General features: G+C 40.0%; 1 protein-coding gene across 2 annotated transcripts in view; it reads left to right on the top strand.

Annotated features, from left to right (window-relative positions):
- The first annotated feature begins 1,043 nt into the window (after positions 1-1,043).
- Positions 1,044-21,439, top strand: part of LOC105497766 (amphiphysin) — a 255,206-nt gene continuing 234,810 nt past the window's right edge. Inside the window, exon 1 of one of the 2 annotated variants that reach the window (XM_011769103.2) lies at positions 1,044-1,203. In XM_011769103.2, coding sequence (XP_011767405.2) covers positions 1,135-1,203 — 69 coding nt within the window. In that variant the 5' untranslated portion in view covers positions 1,044-1,134. The remainder of the gene's footprint in view (positions 1,204-21,439) is intronic. The other variant, XM_011769102.2, reaches the window with a different exon arrangement.

Below are 21,439 nucleotides of genomic sequence, written 5' to 3'. Positions count from 1 at the left end.
CCTGACTTCCTCTCCTCACACTCGCAGTGAGAATGGAATATGAATAGTTTGATCATTGGTCAGAGCCAACAAGAGCTCTGGGTGTTGGGCAGGTTTATCTCTATTATTCGTACTTCTCCCAAGCATTAGTAAGAATAATGGGGATGGTGAGTCCCTGTTAAGGTTGCTAAAAGGTTTCCAAGGAAGCAACAAGTTAGGGGGCCTGGGTCTCCACGGTTGATGTGAAGCTATAAGGAACTTGACTGTTCCATGCACCATTTCTTGAGGTGTCGTCTACTCTAAAGTTTCTGCCCAGCACAGGAATTTTGGAGATGACCAACACACATCGCCTGTCTTCCCGAAGCTGACCCTTCTCAACGCGGGTCTCCCCACCCTGCTAACTCTTGTTTTAAAGTTTAAACAAGTGTCAGCGATGGTCCCTCCCCGCTTTGCTCTCCACCCGCCTCTCTCCTGCAGCTCTAACTTGTTTAGTTTCTCAGCCAGGCCCCCTCACTGGGCTGTGAGCCTCCTGAGGGTAGGGCGACCTCCATACCTTCTTCTGCAACACCCAGGGTGGATGGAGGGGGCTCTGTTAGCTGGAGACTTTTAGGAGCAGCAAGGGACCAGCCCCATAACCTCCACTTCAGAGCAGTTCCAATCCAGCTGACTTCCACATCCCCAGGGTTCTTCCTTTTTTTGTCTCCCCTGTTCCTTTTTTTTGCTGGAAAGAATCAGGTCCCCTCACTCTCTCCCAACACGAACTGCGTTAAAAGAACCCCCGAGCTGCCTCTGGGCCCAGGGACTTCTGCTTGGCTTGCTTCCCTTTCTCCTCTCGACACTCTTCCATCATTGAGGACACAATCTGGCTTCTGGCTTTTCCCTCTCTTTTTCTTGGCCTTTTTCCCTTTCTTCCCCCGCCCCTTCTCCTAGTGTCACAGCCAGTCCCGACGCATCCCGCCCCCGCTCTGTCTCTTTAAGCTGGTCCCGCCGCTGCGCCCCGCCCTCACCCCTCCGCGCTCCGCGGCTCCCCGCCGCTTCTCCCGCTCCTCCCCTGCTCGGCCCTCTCCTCCTCCTCCCGCTCCTCCTCCCGCTCCTCCGCGCCGCCGCCAGCCCCGCTGCGCGCTCTGCTCTTCGCAGCTCCCCGGACCCGCAGCCATGGCCGACATCAAGACGGGCATCTTCGCCAAGAACGTCCAGAAGCGACTCAACCGCGCGCAGGAAAAGGTCAGCGGTGGGCGGCCGGGGCTGGGGACGGGGACGCCAGGCGGGGGCTTGGCTGGAGGGCACCGGCTGCGGCGGCGCGGGGCCCGAGCCTCGGGGTGCGGCGCGCTGCGGAGCGGGGCCGGGGCCAGGGATGCGGGGACGCCCTGCCCTCCGCTCGGTGACTGCAGCAAGGCGCGACCCGGGCGCCGCGGGGAGCGGGTCGGGAGGACGGAGCGCCAGGGACCCGCAGACCCCGGCCCCGCAGGCGCGGGATATGTCCAGCCCCGGAGCCCGCCCGGGGTGGCCACTCTCCTGGCCCCAAGCTGGGCAACAGAAGTAGCAGGTGCGGCCGCTCGCTCGCTGCGCCCGGAGCAAAGCGCATCTCCCGGCGCCCGCATCTCCCCGGGTCGGCTCCCAGCGCGCCCGCAGGCAGCTCTCGGGGACGCGGCCCGCAGATCGGGGCGGGAGATTGCGGCAGCAGTCCTTCTTGCGGGGGATTTTGTAGCTACTTAAGCGCAGTAGACAAGAACGACTTAACAGAGAAGCCACCAAAATATCTCTCAGGACCAATAGGGCAGGATCGTGATCACAGAGTGCTGTCTAGTGAGTTCTGGAGTTCAAAACAGAGAGCTAGATACACACACTTTTATTTTTGGTCTGTATGTTTGTGTCCCTTTTGACGCCAGTGTCCTTCTTTAGAAGGTCAAAAATAAATATAACCTGAACCTAATAGTTCCTTTCTGCACATTTCTGCACAAAGAAGGACCTTTTATTGCATTTTTAAAAATCCAGATTACACAGATTGGGTTCTCTGTTGTTTTGCAAGTCCGTCAGTAAATTGCCCACAGTAATTTTTTTCCCCGGAGATGTGCATGAATGGAACCCAAGTCCGTAGCAAGCACAGCCCCAAGCAGGTGGAGGGGAGTTGTACCAGGCACCAGGCTTGCCTGGCTTCCTTGGTGACTGCTGTATCTGACGGCCCTAAGGTCTTCATTTGTGTCCTGAGCAAGGGACATTTCATTGATATTGTAGCTTGAGCATTGTACTTGAAAATCAACACCGGCTAATGAGCCCCATGATTGGTATCACTTGAACTGTGTTCTCTTTCACGTGGCAGTATTTTCCGTCCCCAGGATATGGGATGTTTAGCGTTTTCCTGTTTTACTGGAAGTCGGATTTGCCATGTTGCTCAGGATGGCAATGAATTTCCCTCTTCAGACCCAATCTCAGGCTGCCTCCCAGTTTCAGCTGACCCTGAGTTGCTGAGCAGAGGGGCCACTGATCCCTTTTGTCCCCAGGCCCAGAGGCTTGGTGGCTGCCTCTAGTCCCTCCCTCCACACATGCACACTCTCCATGCAGTAAGAGGATTGTATTTCTTTTAATATCTACCCAAGCTCATCCTGAACTAAAGTGATCCTCCTCCTGCCGCTCCCTCCGCAGCTGAATTAGCAAGGCTGCCTGCTCCTTTCCAGGCCCAGGTTACTTGTGCAGAAAGTAGCCAGGGATCTGCTGGCCTTGGGATCTGGTCCAGGTTTTGTCATCCTTTTTCCACACTTCATTTTACCCACTTGTAGGTACTCCTCCTCTTGCCTTCCAAGTAATTATTTGACTCTTCGGTCTGAGGCTTTTCACTGAATTCACTTTCCATCTGTGAAGGAATTCAGTGGTATGGTCTGCCTTTTCACATATTGAATTATTTCTTAATCTAGGTCACCAGCTGTTAATACGCTCAAAATAAATGAAAAGAAAACCTAATCTCTCTTGCAGAGCATTCAAGTCCTATGAATTGTCAAAACTCACTTTTTCACGATCAAACTCAAGCGTAATTTATGACTGCAGTTGTGGATGGTGGTCAGTCTTCTATGGGAGGGGGGTAAGAGTCCCTCTTGGGGGCTTCAAGCGTCCTATTTTCTTCCCTGGGGAAAGGTGCTGATGAAAAGTGCCTGCCGCACCTAGTCTAGGAGGTTCAAACACTAAGAGGCTGAGAGTATAGGTTCTGCCCCAGGGTGAGTTCTGCCCCCATTTCTGAGTCTGTGTAGCATCGGAATATGCTTGGCACAAAGAGAAAAGGGCATGTGGGCATCCAGGTGAAGCAGCCCAGCCCCCAAATGGAGGCCGCCTGAGAATGGAAAGCACAGTATGTTACTGTGGGAGGCTCCATTAGACATATCCCCCCGTGATTCCCTCTTTCTACACCTTTGGCCTCTTCCTCTTCTCCAGAGCAGACTTTCATCTTAATAACTATAGACCATATATATCCTTGAGACCTTTTACTTGTTGTTTTTACAACCAAATTTTCTTAAAAGAGAGTCCACTACCTTGACTTTCTTATCATCTGTGCTTCACCTAAAAGCTTGCATACGTTTAGGCTCCAACTGCATGTTCGAAATCACTCTTAGAGGTGACTTATGGCTTTTTATGAATTTTAAATACTTTTTTTTCTTACTGAAAGTCAGTGAAGATTCACTGGAGAAAGGCTGAAATGTGTTAGTCAGCAGAAAAAAACCCAGAAGGCTGAAATGTACATATAAACAGAAAAAAACTCCAGCAAATTAGGAAACACATAATTCTACTACTGGGAAATTTTACTACCATTTGATGTGTATCTGAGTAGATCTTTTTCCACATGTGTATGCATTTATACAAACAAAACAGGCTCATTGCTGTATGTTTGACGACCTGTTTATTTCACTTCATAATTACGAACATCCTTCTATACATGTACATATTTCCCATCAATATTTTAAATTATTGAACACTATTGGAATGTATGGATTATAATGAATGCCTTATCTTTTGAATATTCATTTTCCAGTGTTTCTATAAATAAGTACAAGTCAATAAGTAAATTTGTAGGGAGAATGTTTGCATACATCTTTATCTCCTTAGATAAATTCCTAGAAGAAGACTTATTGTGTCCAAGGTTTGCCTATTTTTATTATAGCCAGATTGCCTTCCAGAAAGGTGTACCAATTTACATTCTCATCAGCAGTCCATGAGACACTTGCCAACTCTGGATAATAAGATTTAAAACAATATTTAGCTATGTCATTGGATAAAATTTGCTCATGATTAATTTCATTTGTTTGATTTTTAAAAAGTAAACTTTTTTGCATTCCTGTTTTTATTCTTGAATTCTGCATTTATATTTTTGCCCATTTTCTGTAGCATTTCCATATTGTTATTAGTAAGGGCAAAAAGTTTATCAATCCTAAGGGTTACAACCATGCTTTCTTCCTTTTCTATTTGCTTTTAAATTGTTTGGTGATTTCTACTGATAAAATGTTTCTGTTGGTGTTTTATGGATATCTACTTACATGTATTGGTTGGTTTTGTCTCGTTTCTCTTTTGTGTGGTTGAATTAGTCAGGATCCTGCTACTTGCAGGTATCAGAAAGCTCAATCCAAACTGGCTTAAGGAAAAAAGGAATTTAATTGCTAATAATAATAATATCTAACAATTTATATATGGTTCTTGTACATATAAATTTAGATTAGCTTTCAATGAATGAAAGCTATATATTCACATAAGGTATATGAATATCTTATCTATATTAGGCTGTATATGTATTCTTATACATATGTATATATAAAAGTATATGCAGACTATATCTTTCCTTCAGCATTTTTACAGAACTATTTGGTATAACTCTCAATGGCCCAAACTGGGCCTTGTGCCTATCTCTGGAAGAAAAAACATCTCTGAGAGCAAGGGCCAAGACCATGGGTTGGACTAGTTGAATTAGGCCCAAGTCACGAGCCAGTGCAAAAGCCAGGGATGAAGATTCCCCGAATGATATAGACTGTTAGTGGAGGAGGTAGGGAACTCAGAGTACAGAATGGGGAGTGGATGCTGGGCTGGCAAAATAAATGATATTCACAGAGGCGTCCCTAAAAGACCTTCTCCATCCCAGGTTTATATAAATAATCACATTTAATATTTGTTCAACATTTTTATGTATGCAGTTAAAAAATATTAGTAAAATACTTGTCATGAAAAACTGTGTATCCTTCGCCTACTTTTTGGTGGGGTTGGTTTTTTCTTGTGAATTTGTTTAAGTTCCTTGTAGATTCTGGATATTAGACCTTTGTCAGATGGATAGATAGCAAAAATTTTCTCCCACTCTGATGATAGTTTCTTTTGCTATGCAGAAGCTCTTTAGTTTAATTAGATCCCATTTGTCAATTTTGGCTTTAGTTGCAATTGCTTTTGGTATTTTAGTCATAGAGTCTTTGCCCATGCCTATGTCCTGAGTGGTATTGCCTAGGTTTTCTTCTAGGGTTTTTATGGTTTTAGGTTTTACATTTAAGTCTTTGATCCATCTTGAGTTAATTTTTGTATAAAGTGTAAGGAAGGGGTCCAGTCTCTGTTTTCTGCTTATGGCTAGCCAGTTTTCCCAGGACCAGTTAGTAAATAGGGACACCTTTCCCCATTGCTTATTTTTGTCAGATTTGTTGAAGATCAGATGGCTGAGGTCTCTGTTCTGTTCCATTGGTCTATATATCTGTTTTGGTTACTGTAGCCTTGTAGTATAGTTTGAAGTGGGGCTTAAAACCTAGATGATGGGTTCATACGTGCAGCAAACCACCGTGGAACATGTATACCTATGTAACAAACCTGCCCATTCTGCACATGTATCCCGTATCCCAGAACTTAAAGTAAAATTAAAAAAAAAAAAAAAGAAACAAAAATAGCAGCCCTCTGTTCCCCTCTTCTCAACCTTCAATCTTTTCAGAGGCAATAGTGCTAACCATGAGATTTCTCAAAAATTTTTGCTTATACAGCTGTTTCTTGATCTATCTTTTAATGTATGGTGAAGATATGTAGATTTAGTGTTTTTATTTCTCCTCTAGTTCTTCCCCTAATTATATACTGAAACAAAAATTGTTATTGCAAAATACTACATTTTGAAGATTGAAGTCCAATTTTTATTGAATAAAGTGCACAAATCTTAAGTGTTCAGCTTCATGAGTTTCTATGTATATGGATATCTGCATCGCTATCACCCAGATAAGTAACAGAATATTTCTTCCATCCCAGTTACCTATCATTTATTTGCCTTTCCTGTTCTTTGTCTTTTTATGTTCATACCTTTTAAATTACTTTACTCTCTTTTCCCTGATGAGCACCTTTACATGTACTTATTGGTAATTTTGATATCTTCTTTTATGAAGTCTCTTTAAAGTCTCTTGCCAGTATTTTATTTGGGTCCCTTGTCTTTCTTCTATTGCTGTTTAGTTCTCTGTGTATTCAGGATATGAGTTCTTTATCAGGTGGACATCTTATATTTTCTTCCAGACAGTGTCTTGCTTTTTAACTTTCTTAGTGGTACCCTTTGATGAGTGGCAGTTTAAAGTTTTCCTGAAGTCTTATGTAAGAATTAAGTTTTTCATGCAGCTTTTTATTTTTCCTGGAGTTAATAATTGCCTTGCCTTTAAAAATTTGCTTATTTTTTAAATGAACTTTAAAAAGTTGTTTATTCTTGCTTCAACAGATATGTCAAATGTTTATCAATATTATTGTTCAAGGTTCAATATATCAAATAGTGTAATTGCTCGTTTTCTCATCCTGGAGATATCCTTTTTGGATGCCTCTGCCCTTTTGCAATAATCTGGGCTGATTTTTCTGTACACCTGCTGCATACGTGTCATCCTCGGTCTTCTTTTGCCAGTGTTGGGGTTGAGGAATGGACCTGAAATCTCAAGTATCCTGTATTCCTGGACTTTCAAACAGTCCCCTGTTGTCAGTGTTGTGTGCTTCATTCTTACCTTCTAGGGTGTGTGGTGGGACCAGGTCGTAACCCTGAGTGTGTTTGTGTGTGTAACTGTGCAGTGAGAATTGGTTGCTTCTTCATTGGTTGTTCCTGTACCTGCATACTTTTTTTTTTCTTGTAGTTTCCTCTGTTCTGCTGATTTCTTTCCATTCTTTCATCTTTTTTAGCTTCTGTAAAATGTATGGAACTCTCTTATTCACTAATGCTGCCTTTCCTGTTCTTGTCCTTGTATGTTCATAATTTTTTATTCCTTTACTGTTGCTTTAGTTGGGCTTTGGAATGAGATGGAAATAAGCACATGCAGTCAACCTGCCATGTTTAACCAGATACCTTTTTATTTAAATACTTGATTTCTCTGGGATTTTTTTCCCCATCTTCTTCTATTTGTGAAATCCAGTGGCATTTATTTGGTCTTACCTCTCTTTGACCTCTATGCAATATTTAAATCAGTGAAGCACTGCCTTTAAACATTTTTTTTTTTTTTTTTTTTTTTACCATGACGCTAGTGAGGAGGATACTCAGGAGGCTGAGGCAGAAGAATCGCTTGAACCTGGAAGGCAGAGGATGCAGTGAGCTGAGATCATGCCACTGCACTGCAGCCTGGGTGACAAAGCAAACTCCATCTCAATAATAATAATAATAATAATAATAATAATAATAATAATAATGGAGTTAGACTATTTAAATTCTAAGGACCTGCCCAGTGTGATATGCTTTGTGTCATTTTCTCTGTCCCAAGTGATTATTATATAATTGTCTTAGGTGCAATTTTTTTTCATGCATTACATCTTCCAAACTAAATTATAGGTATTTGAGGACAAGGACCAAATATCTTGCGAACTGTATATACTCAGTGATGATGTACTGATTTGCCTTTCCATGTTCTTGCTTGTTAACTTCCCACTCCTGAAAACACATTGTCTTAAAGAATCCTTCCACGATTCTTTCTGTGACTTTTGTGAAAGTATCATAAGGGTTTCATCGTCATTCACTTTGTCATTTTGTGAAAATAGTACAGCAAATGTAATTATCCTTATGGATTCTATACATGGTGGGAACACTATAAATATTAGGCTGAATCATGTGGAATTGTCGTATTTGTAAGTCAAACAGTCAAATATTGGCAGTCATGTGGTTCAACACAATGTTGATTGAGTGATATGGTAAGAAAACAATGTTGTCTCCTTCCACGTGTCTGGTTATGTGACATTTGGATTCTTTTTTGATTGTCGCTTTGCCGATGCCTGCAGTTTTTGTTCTCAAGGAGAAATGTGGACGGTGTGTGTGTCTAAACAGAATGGGAGAAGGAAGATCCTCCTCTGTCAAGGAGATTTGTGCTGTGAGGCCCAGGGCCTTGTCTGTAGAAGAGTAGTTTATACGGCCACGTTTACTTCCGAGGACACTTCAGAGACCAAATCTCTGAGACATATCAGGGTTTCTCTTTTTTCAGATTATCTGAAATCTCTTTTGTTGCCTGCTTCTATGTTTTACAAAGCTTATGCCTTCTTTTCCATTAGGGTTATTTTCTCCAGCTGTACTGGAACCTTCAAAAATTAAAAATAATAATTATGGGACATTCTCAACAGAGTAAAGTTTCCTTCTTCTACCTTTTTTGTTAACACAAACATATATATACTAACTTATCCTTCTTTCTCCAGGAATGAGTACAGCAGAGAATAAGAACTGTAGGAACTCAGATTTTAACATTAATAAAAGTTACCATTCTCCTTTTAAACACAGCATATTTGGTCACATTTGAAAAGCTACCTTTTTTAATAGACCAAACAACTTATCATAACAGAAATATTTGTATAAACAATATGGCCCCCTTTACTTGGTGTATGAAATTAGGTTGCATTTATTTAAATATTCAAAGTAAATGATTTCTCCTTCCTACCCAATTATTATGAGAATCTCTTACTCCTCCCTGGGGTCCCTGTCTCTTATGATAATTTCAGGAACCCGTGGTGAGCTTCCCTTCTTTAAATGAGTCAATGGTTTTTGCTACAGCTTTGTGAGAAAGGGTTCCTAATGTGAGTCCAGCATTCGGATACTGTTCTCATCCCTGGATGAACACTGCAGGGAACAAGAGCACAGTATGGTGCCCTCACCAGTGGGTCTTAGGGTGGAGGCAGTGGCTGGAAGCCTCTCTCTCCTGGGTCAGACTCAGCTTCAGTATGCCTGAGCTCCACATGTGTGAGCTCTTTACAAATGAATATCCATGAACATTATACAAACCATTCCCAAATTGTACAAGCCATTCTCAAGTTTACTTGTGCATATACACACACAAATTCTCCCTCCCCCAAGATTTGCAAAAAGTACCAGGGTTCCAAAGTTAGGAAAGATTCAATATCCGCACACATTGTGCCTAGAATTATCTATTTCATTCCACGCTACTCTTCCACTTTTGAGAAAATTATCTTTGGGACACACTAAATTGATTCAAAATCCACAGTTTGAAAAACACTACCCTAGAGGACCTCTGGTATCCATTCCTGTAACTTGACTGTCTTTTGGGCCATGGCAGTTCATCTAAGGGTGCGTGTGTGTGTGTGTGTGTGTGTGTGTATTCATACATACGAATATATAGTTATATATATTACATACATACATATATATGACTAAATTTCAAACAAGAAATATTGTGAAGTACCTTAGGAGAAAATGAGTAGAGAAGGGAAAGAATATTTTTTAAAATGATGCATTTTTCTGATATTTTAAAGTCTGTAAATTTCCACCTTACTGTCCAAACACAATTTTAAAAGACTTTCTAGCCATTTACACTACAGGCCACCTGCATAGAATTTCTGAGAAAATAAGTGGTTCAGTGGGCTCCTGTAAAAGGGACAAAAGATACAAAGGTTCCTTGTGTTGCAGATATAATTTTTCCTACATTCTTAGTAAATGGCTAACATTTACATAATGGAAATGCTGTCACCACAGAGTTTAAGGAATTTACCCATGAAAGAATATAGTAAGACCATCTATACAGCATCATGCAAAATTGAAGTGATAATAATCACGATTTTCTGAGACTGCATCTATGGGCCACCTTTCAAGAGGGAAATGCTGAAACATCATTCTTATTGATTTGAAATCTAAATATAAGTGTACCATTTGGCTGTAGATGTACTTCCTAAACACAAATTGACCACATCTCTTCTGAGGAATGATGTCGTATAAAGCCAAGAATAAGATCTTAGTTTTGAAATATTTGCTATGTGATAATCATATATCGATTTTGATCACCCTGAAGCTACTTAGAACAGATGTACAAAAATGACAAAACCACCATTTTGGTCATTTACATCTTACTCTCATGCAGTTATTTAGTTGAAAACTGAGTTCATAAATGGGAAGAGCTTGAATATATAATAATTTAACAAATTAATAAATATATGATTTTTTTCCTATCTTAAAGTGCCTATAACGATTTAATAAAATATGCATAGACCCATGCATAAATGCGCTTTTATCAAGGCACCTAAAAGTTGTTGAGTAAAGGATGTTAAATTTACATGCTCTGTTAGTTATCTATTCTATTGTTACGTCAATCTGGTAGAATTCATTTATTTAGAGCCATTTATTGAGAATCTAATATGTGGAAGGCACTTGCTATAGATTCCTGATATAGTAGTTGGCAGAGCTGTCCTGGTTGAGCATACAGAGCCGCAAGAGTTGATAGTGAGATAAACTTTTGCACACACTACTAAGTACATAGTTATTAATTAAAAATAGTAATTTTAACTAGGGAACTAATCTAGAGTCAGAGGATTTGAACACAGTTACTTAAAGAAGGTAGGCTTCAAGCTAAGACCCTAAGAATGAATTGTACCCATCAGACCAGAGGAGTGAGGGTGTGCTTACAGGAGTCAGGAAGCATTCTATACCTCTGACTCTTTGACCTTACTCCTTGAGCATAAATAAGAACTGTAGAATAGAGAATTGACTGCAGACATTGGCCTTATAAATGATCTCTTCTATCATTTGGATATTTAACTAGGCAAAGTGGACCCTAATTGGGATGGTCCTACTGTAGTAGCAGTCCCTCTTTTGTGTGATCAGATTTTTACCCTTACCTGTTGAAAGGGCCTTCTGGGGCATAGCTGCCCCCTTGACACAGAGCCAAGACACTGGTTCAGAGCTGACTTGCCCTCTGAACTATCTGTCATCCTTTTTACAACAGCAATAAACTCCAAGCCAGTATGTGTTCATGGATTTGTTGAGAGAAGGGTCCCTTATTTTAAACCATCAGAAATCCAAAAGAAAAAAGAAAGCCCTTATCAAATTATTGTCACCCATCTATAAAGATGCTTTTGTCTTTAAAAGTCTTAATTGCATTTGGATACCTAACATTTAATCAACATTTAATCAATTGCATATATATATGCATTTATATATACACACACACACACACACACACACACATATATATAGCATAGATGCATAGATGGTTCAAACCTTGGGAGGATCTCCCAACTTACGGCAGCACTGCCTAGGATGTTGAAGAACAGCGTAATAGCTTTCCCTGTAATTACTCTGTAATTCTTCAATATATGAGACATCTGTGTAAGGCATCCTGCTTCTTTAACATTATATATATATATAAAATATATATATAACTTCAACGAATTGGTATATAATGTACACTGTACACAGGGGGTGGGGGAGAGAGGGAAAGAGGGAAGGAGAGAGAGTGAGCGAGTAAGAGAAATATAGTTAAGGCTGGCAACTTGACTTAATTATGGGCATTGACTTGATTATTTTGCAGGCAGTAGTCTTGGACATAGGAATAATCAGCTTGAGGTGATTTTCAGCTTGGAAGGAATCCTAAATTAGGGAAGAGAATCTTTTGTAGCAGACAATCTTTTCCTCTATCTGATAATGGTTACAAAATTTTAAATAGTGTAGGTGGTCCAAACATCGGGAGGATCTTCCACCTTATGGCAGCACTCCTGGGATGTTGAAGAACAGTATAATACCTTTCTCTGTAATTACTCTGTAATCTTTAATATATGAGACATCTGTGTAAGACATCCTGCTTCTTTAACCTACAGATTTTTCTAACACAATGTCTTCTCTGAGAGTCTCTAGGGAAATGGTGTCCAGACTTCTGTTCCCATCCCTTTACAAAATGCCTGTGACCATGGGGACCACCGGCATTCCTAAACTATAGATTGAGACCTAAGTCCTTGTAGGTCTCTCCTAGGGACCTATATTGGCCCATAGTTGTTCCTGTTAAGCATAGACAATGAATCCCTTGTAGTTGGAGAAAACATTTTATGTCACTTTAATCTTTTAAAATTTATTGAGGCTCATTTTATAGTCTAGCATATGGCCTATCCTGGAGAATCTTCCATGTACACTTGAGAATAACTGTTTTGCTGTTGTTGGGTAGAGTGTTCTATAGATGTGTGTTAGGATGAGTTGGTTTGTTTTCTTGTTGATCTTCTATCTAGATGTTCTGCCAATTATTGAAACTAAGGTATTGGAGTCTTCAGCTATTACTGTTGCATTGTCTGTTTCTTCAGCTCTGTCAGTTTATCCTTTATGTATTTTAGTGCTCTTTTATTAGGTGCATAGTTATATTTGTTACATCTACTTCGTAGATTGACCTTTTTGTCATTATTAAATGTCCTTCTTTGTCTCTAGTAGTAACTTTTGTCTTAAAGTCTATTTTGTCTGATACTGGTGTAGCCATTCCAGTTTTCTTTTGGTTACTATAATATTTGCATGATGTATCTTTTTTTTTTTTTTTTAAGAGACAGGGTCTTGCTCTGTCACTCAGGCTGGAGTACAGGCACAATCATAACTCACTGCAGCCTTGAATTCCTGGACTCAAGGAATCCTCCTGCCTCAGCCTCCGGAGTAACTGGGACTACAGGCACTTGCCACCATGCCTGGCAGCATGAGATATCTTTTTCATTCTTGTATGTTCAACTTATTTGTGTATTTGAATCTAAATGTTGTCTCTTATAGACAGTATTTTGTTAGTTTTTTAAATCAATTTTGCCAATCTCTGCCTTTTAATTGAAATATTAAATATATTTACATTTTATGTAATTAACTGAAAAGACAGAATTTGTGTTTGTCATGTATATCTTATTTCTCTTTGTTGCTCTATTTTTCATGTCTGCCTTTCGGTGTTAAATATTTTCTGGTATGGTCTTTTAATTCCCTTGTTGTTTCTTTTACAAATAGTTTTTGAGTTATTTTCTTAGTGGTTGCCCTGGGATTACAGTTAACATCTACATTTGTCACAATGGAGGTCAGATTAATACTAACTCAATTTCAATAGTATATAACATTTTTTCTCCTGTATAGCTCCATTTTCTCACTTTTGTTGTATTGTGATTGTCAAACACCTTACATGTTTATTTTATGTTCATCAACAAGATGTATAATTATTGCTTTATGCAACTCTTTTAAATCAGATAGAATAACAATGAGTTATAAGCAATAATACATTTATACTGTCTTTTGCATTAACCTATGTTGTTACTGGATATTTCAAAAATATATTTTTCTTACGAAATGGACTCTGTTTAATAAACAATTATTAGCTCATTTGCTCGTTAAAAAATAAAGCAAGATCATAGTAGGAGATGTCTGGTGTTACTAGCACATTTATTAAGCATAACTCCAGCTAAACATAAGGTAATATAAGGAACTAATTAGTTTTTAGCCATAGTATAAATAAAGGTACACTTACTGTCTGCCAACTGGTTTGGATTATTGAGGAAATGTTTCATACTCCCCTTAGTAGTTTTACAATTCCAGTTTTTTTTTTTTCCATTTCATAGTTAGGAGCTAATCGTAAGTATTATTTATGATACCTCAAGATACATGCAACATTTTATACCTTTTTTCTGGGTACCTGTAACTTTTATCAGATTTTCAAAAAGATCTATGACTTAAAAAGCGTAAACACCAGTGAATCTAAAGTATTAAGGGACTCTTGGCTTACATATTTCTGCAAAACTTGAAGAGCAGGCAGGAGAATTAAGTCATCAGTGGATGACACAGCCGCTGGCACCCGGGCACCCAGCATAGTTTATTCTGGGTTTGGTTATGGTCTTTGCCCTTGAAGACTCAGATTATCTAGGCCCCTCAGGATTTGGCCCAAGTATTGTGATAGTTTCAACATAAACCTATGGTGAATGCCTTCTGCCACTCCATGTTCCTCATCATACATCTCTAAAATAATTATTTTGATCTGTTATTTAAGGGATAATAAAATTTGTTAAGGTAATTCAGTTTTCAAGTCACCACAGCCTACAAATTTTTCTAGTTGTCCATTTCATGGAAACTAGAGATCTTTGTGTAGAGGTGGCCCAGGTAAATGGGAGGAACCCCTTATCAGAGGTGACTGGGGGATGTCTACATTTATCACCAGAGTACATTAGATGAGGCCCTGCAGAGTCTGGTTGTAGAGCAGCCCCCTTGGGGTAGCACAATAACACTGATGACATTCCTCTTACACCTTGCTTCCTCAAATTGAAGTAGAAAGACTGCATGTGTGTGTTTTTGAAGCTTTTATAATGAGGTATGAAATACATGTAGTAGGTAGCAAAAATCTTTGCTGTACAGCTTCATACATTTTTATATATGTAAAAATTTTATGTAAAATATTTCTAAATCAAAATCTCTACATTATCTATATTTATATCTACATCTATCTGTATCTATATCTTATCTATATCTATCCTGTTGGTGCTACTCAGATGAAGTCACAGGGCAATTCCAGAATTCATTAGCTCCCTCACGCCTCTTCCCAGCTAATACCTCCTCTCCTCTGCTCACTTCCTACTACCAGCTAGCCACTATTCTGATTCTAACCCCATAGATTAATTTCATTTGTTCTTGAACCTTGTATAAATGGAATCATATAGTATGTATGCTTATGAATATTACTTCTTTTGCTCCTCATCATGTGTTCAGATTCATCCTTATTGCCATCTGTAGGAGCAGTTCCTTCTTTTTTTATTGATAAATTGTATTATAGTGTACAATATCTCACAATTTATTTACCCATTCTTTACTTATTAGGCATTTCGTCTGTTTCCAGTATTAGGCTATGGTGAATAAGGCTGCTGAACACACCTTATACACGTCTGTTGGTAGAGAAAGTGACTTATTTATCTGAGAGTGGAATAAATGTTTCATTAGGGTAGGCCCTGTTTAGTTTTTAGAGATGGTGCCAAACAGTTTTCCAAAGTTGCATCAAATTTATCGTCCTGTCCACAGTTGTGAGAATTTAGAAAGCCTATATTTTCATGTTCTAAGTTTGATTTTGCTAACCGAGTTGTATTTTTTTCACTCCTGTATCCCCATAGGACTCATATTTGTTTAATGATAATTGATTTTATCTTTATATATTTCACACATAGTCGTAGGAACTGTCCACATTTTGTGTTTGAATCGGGTGGGGGAGTGGTCACCATTTTAAACTCAGACTACGACTTGCTTGTGCAGAGGAAATGTACACGTGGTGTCTGTGTAGGTGATGGGGGGAGGATTGTGGTGCGGATAGTCTCGTGGTGTCAGAGGTTCTTTGGTGTGCTATATTCTGCCTCGTGTCCTCTGGGAGCAGTGTCCTGTACTCACATGAGTGGCGTTCCCTGCATGTATATGTGGTTCATTAACTCATGATCTCCATATTTGGCTGTAGCAGGGGCCAGTGTCATGGCACACCTTGGTTGCCCTGCCATCTGGCTGCACTGACATTTGGGCTCTGATCCCCAGCCCTTGCTACAGAACCACGTGGCCACTGCTGCAGTAGCTAACCTGCTGTGTCTTCACTACGTGAGTATTAAGGGCAGCTGGCGTAATCTCAACTTCGGGTCTTCTTAGCCTGGCTACACTGTGCAGCTACGGTGATGTAACTGTGCTCTAGGCTGGTAAGTGGGGCAGCCCAAGAAGTGATCTTTCCAGAGTGTTCAGTGGGGCATAAGTACTGTAGCTCCCTTCTGACCCTGACATTATCCTCACTTCTTGGAGAGGAAAGGAGAAAAAATTGGGGCACATTTTCTTCCATTTTTGTTTCTCTTTTCTGCACAGGGGAAGGCTTTCTTCTTCCTTCTATTATATCCTCCTGCGGCAGAGCTTGCCAGGCACCATGGATGAAGGGGGCACCTTCATTCCACTTTGGGGAAGAGGGCTCTATGAGCTGGGGCTTGCGGGTTTTATCTCCCTTTTCAGCCTTAATGAAGGGTTATGGAAAATTTGCACTCAAGGTATCTTAATTCTTGTGCCAAGTCCAGTTAGAATGAAGAATTGGGTGCTTCCCCTCTGTTAGGCTCTGTGATGAGCAGTCCCGTATATTAACTCATTTCACCCTCCTAGTGAACCTATGAAGTAGGTGCTATTATTATCCCTGTTTTACAGATGAACAGACTGTGGCACAGAGATGAATGGTTAGGCAATTTGCTTGAGACTACTTAGCTAGTTAAATATGGAATTGATGTTGGAAGTCTCGTTTGACTTTGCAGTGCAATGTTCTTTTCCTCAGTTCTGGTGAAGTTATTCTGCAATCTTGAGTTGAGAAAATGTCAGGTGTCATGTGGTGGCCAAGGGTAAGGGAGAAATTCCAAGTGGTCTGGTACCTGAAAAGGTTTTATGCCTTTACATTTCATTCATTGCTTTATGTGTCATTATATTTATATCACTAGGGCCTTCCAATTACCTTCTTTATAACTTTGGAGAGGGTTTTCTTTAATATACTGGACTTTCCTAAAGTGGGGCAAACTGATGTGACAATCAGCTCTTTTTAGTTGCACAGTAGTTGTATCCCAGCAACTTAAACTGTTTTAATAAATATGATGCTTAAGGTTTTGTGGGATCTGGGAAAGAGGCACTTCTACCTCAGGGCCTTGGTGTCTTGGAAGATGGCTTAGAAAAATCATAAAGAATGCTTGAGTATCTGAGTTCATTTCATTTCTTACAAGATGAACATCTTACAAAACCTTTACAGCTCATCCTAAGTTGAACACCAGAAATAAAGGAAGATATGCCTCCAAATATGACCTTACAGACTGAGAAAGATGAGAGCAAAGCCTCGATGCATGTGCTCTACCAGTTGGCAAAGGGCCAATTTCTACAAAGGGCAGATGTTTCCCAGGCCATCAGAGAACTCATGCGTGTTCTATATCTGTTTCTTAGTAACTTCCATATGCCAAGAATTCTGATTGCCACTTAATTTAAGCTTACTTCAATAACTCAATTTTCGTCTTTCCAGGTGCTTTTCCAGAGCTTTCCAGTTCAGTCAATTTTACATGATCCATCATGGAAACTGCAGGATTGTATGCCAATTGCAATTCTTTTCCTTACTATATGTCAGAGTTTGCAGGTTGCCCGCAGTATCAATTCCTCCCTTTTCATTTAGTAATAAAACTCCAAATTTTGCTGGGATATAACTATCCATATATGATAAATGATAGCATTTCACAGCATCATTTGTGACTAGATGTGTCATATGGCTAAGCTATCATCAGTGGGAGATGTGCAGAAGGTGCATGGAAAACTTCTAGGTCTTGATCCTAAGGGGAGAGGTTTGTGTTCCACTGCTGCCTTTCCCTTTCCCAGTCTTTGGATGTGGATGCCATGGTGGGAGGTGGAGCTGTGACCTTTAGACTATGGGGTGGACTCCTGCCATGTCACATGTTGAGTGCAGCAGGAATATGAGCATGGAGGAGCATGGGTCCTCTGTACTATGGAACTGCTGTGGCATCCTGGGCTCCTTACACTAGCACAGTTGCCTGAGGGAGCAGGAGAATTCTATATCTACAGAAGCTATTTTTTTTTTGACTTTTATTCCTGCAGCTAAACCTCTGTCCTAAGGTTTACTTTGAACCATTTGAAATTGCCATTTTTTTGTGTGAATTAAAATTTGTCAAATATCAGCAATCTCATGCAGTTCAACTTAAGAATATACTTTCATTTGTAAACATTGAATTTTGCACCTACCGTCTGAGGCTGCATACCATGAAAGTGGAGAGCATTTTATGAAAGGTTCAGAGTTGATTCAGGCACGGTGGAGAAACACTCTCAGCTCAGAACAGGGGATAATGACCAGGTGCTTGATTGCTTAGAAATTATCCCGATTATCTGTTAAAATATTGATCTCTTTAGTTAAGACCTCCTTGGAAGCATTGTCAGGTACTTTTCGTCTAATTAGTTGGAAGGCAGCCACCTCAATACAGAGCTTTACAATTTGGCCCCTGGGCGGTATTTCTACTTGAATTGTGAGGTGAAATTTCTACCTGTATTGTGTCCTATGCCATGGTAGGTGTGATGATGCTATAAGGGGACTATTTGGAGTTGGCCAAGACGTTTTAGAAAGGGTGACTTTGGTAAAATATAAGCCGTAGTGCTAGAATTACAGAAAGATTTTGGTACAATTTATTTTGGAAGCAGTTCAGAATAATAAGAAAAGCTTTGGAATGAGTCAACGAATCCATAAAAAATTATGGATTCAAATCCCGACCTTCTCACTTCTCAGCTGTGTGGTCTTGGGCAAGTCTCTCTGAATCAATGTTTCGATTTTAGCAAAATGCAGAAAATGATGCTATTTTTTTTTTTAGGTTGCAGTTACAGTCAGAGCTAATATTTTAAGTATTGGCACAGTGTGTAGTATTTCCATAGAATGTAAATGGTAGCTATTTTTATTTTCTTTGGATTTCAGTGTCTTTCTCAAGGTGGCAAATTAGGGCTGTATTTATATGCTTTTAACCTTCCTTTAGAATAGATGGCATAAACGAGGATCTAAATGTATAACCCATGTATCTATTTGAACCAAACGGGGAAGCACCTTGTTTAAACTGTGAACACCTAGCATACATCACATATTTCCTTTGGTCACACCCAAGAGTTCTAGAGAGGTGTCCCAGAACTGCAGTTGGAGACAGACCATTTGACATCATCTACTGGCTCTCAGGTACCCTCATCTTCAACCATGGGGAAACAGACCCATTGGACCTTTTGAAAAACCCTGATTCCCCTTCCTGCGGAGAACCATCTTTAGGTAAGACCAAGATAGAAAGCCATTTTCTCTCTGGCTCTTCTTTCATACAGATCATCTCTCCAAATCGATGCTTCTGAGGCCCTTTGAGAAAACGGTTTAAGCTGTAGGAAACGACTGTATTCTGTGGGTAAGATGTAAAAGACACCAGCCTTGCCCTCTATTTAAGCTCCAGAGCCCCCTGTGAAACTTCAGTGGCATTTTCACAGTGATATTTGTAAAAATATCACTTTGGGAGGCCGAGGCGCACAGATCACCTGAGGTCAGGAGTTCAAGACCAGCCTGACCAACATGGAAAAACCCTGTCTCTACTAAAAATACAGAATTAGCCAGGCATAGTGGCACATGCCGATAATCCCAGCTACTTGGGAGGCTGAGGCAGGAGAATCACTTGAACCTGGGAGGCAGAGGTTGCAGTGAGCTGAGATTGTGTGTGCCATTGCACTCCAGCCTGGGCAACAAGAGTGAAACTCCATCTCAAAAAAAAAAAAAAAAAAAAAAAAAAAAAGACAAAAACAAAAATCAGTCTTATCAGCGTTTATTGAACTTAGAATGTTAGAGCTGGAACAGAAGTGAGCAATCAGAGGTGTGTCCTCAGACCTGGGTCATTTACTTAGCCCACTTACTAAGCTGTGTAGACAGACCCTGTAAGAGGATTGACACCCAAAGGTTCATCTCTTTTCCTGTGATTTAGCTATCTTGTCAGTAAAATCAAAGTTTTAATAATTAGCTCCTATTATTAACATTTATGGTATAGGGAATTAATGAAACCTTCTGAGTCCCATGCACCAAAAAAATATTTGAGACACCTGCAGGCAAGATGAGCTCATGTAAGCAGGAAAAGTTAGGTGTGAGGACCTGTGGCCAGTGGGTAGAACTCAATTCTTGGTTTAATTTCTCCTGGACTGCTGCAAATAGCAGGTGTGGAATTATTGTTCCAGCCAGGGTACAGAAGTCAAAAGAGTATTTCCTACTGTGGCTATGCCTTCCACAATGGAGACTGAATTTCAATTTAGCCACTAAGGCTGTACGTAGGGGTGAATCAGATATTCACAATCTTGGAGAACAAATATGATCTCACTGTCCAGATAAGAGATGTTTACCTCCTGTAAAAAAAAAAAAATTATAGTGGTAAGAACACTTAACATGAGATTTGCCTCATATTAGATCTCTGGAACTTACTCATCTTGCTAAACTGAAACTTTATGCTCATTGATTAGCAACTCCCCATTTCCCCCCTGCATCTCCTGGCAGCCATCATTCTAATCTTTGATTCTATGAATTTGGCTGTTTTAGATACGTCATATGAATGGAATCATGCTGTATTTGTCTTTCTGTTTTCTGATGGGATTCTTTTGCTTAGCTTAATTTCAAGGTTCATCCATGTTCTTGCATATTGCTGAATTTTCTTAAAGGCAGAATCACATTCCATTGTACGTATGTATCACATTTTCTTTATCCATTTATCTATTGATGGACATCTCATTTGTTTGCACCTCTTGTCTATTGTGAATAATGCCGCAGTGAATATGGGAATGCTAATAGCTTTTCAAGGTTCTGTTTTCAGTTCTTTTGGATAAATACCCAGAGTGGGATTGCTGGATCATTAAACTTGATATTTGATCTAATGTCTGGGTACCATTCACTTCTCTGTTTTTCTTCCTTTCTACTCTCTCATTCTGCCGCTTTGTCCTTATACTCCTTAACTCTTGTCTCTATGAGCTCATAAGTTGAAATTAAATGGTATTTTTTGTTTGCTCTGTTACTAAATGTTTTACATTCCTTTTTGTTTATTTATAGGGCAAATCAAGATGGATAGACCCATGTTTAAAATGTGTCTCTTCCAATTACTTGTTATTTGGCAATGGAGCCTACCTAAATTTCACTTTCCTCATTTGTAACATTTGTAAAACACTTAACTTAAAGGATAACTGAAAGATTAGTAGATAGCATAAGTAAAAGTCTAGCATAGTGCCTGGGATATAGTAAGTTCTCAAAACATGGTAGGTTCTATTTTTTAAATAATCCACATCTAGTGTTTTATACTTTTATTAGAATAAAATGTCAACAAAATTGGTTTTTTATTTGTATGTGCCCCTCTGTGGATTTGTCTTTTCTGTAACTCACTGAGTTTCATTTCCTTTTCTTTTCTTTTCTTTCTTTCTTTTTTTTTTTTGAGACGGAGTTTCACTCTTGTTGCCCAGGCTGGAGTGCAATGGCGTGATTTTGGCTCACTGCAACCTCTGCCCCTGTTCAAGCAATTCTCCTGCCTTAGCCTTCCGAGTAGCTGGGATTACAGGCATGTGCCACCACAGTCAGCTAGTTTTGTATTTTTAGTAGAGACGAGATTTCTCCATGTTGGTCAGGCTGGTCTCGAACTCCTGACCTCAGGTGATCCTCCCCCCTCGGCCTCCCACAGTGCTGGGATTGCAGGCATAAGCCACTGCGCCCAGCTGAGTTTC

This window comes from Macaca nemestrina, chromosome 4 (genome assembly GCF_043159975.1).
Source record: "Macaca nemestrina isolate mMacNem1 chromosome 4, mMacNem.hap1, whole genome shotgun sequence".
NCBI classification, from domain to species: domain Eukaryota; kingdom Metazoa; phylum Chordata; class Mammalia; order Primates; family Cercopithecidae; genus Macaca; species Macaca nemestrina.
Note: the sequence above shows the minus strand (reverse complement) of the source record. Positions and strands in the feature narration are given on the sequence as shown.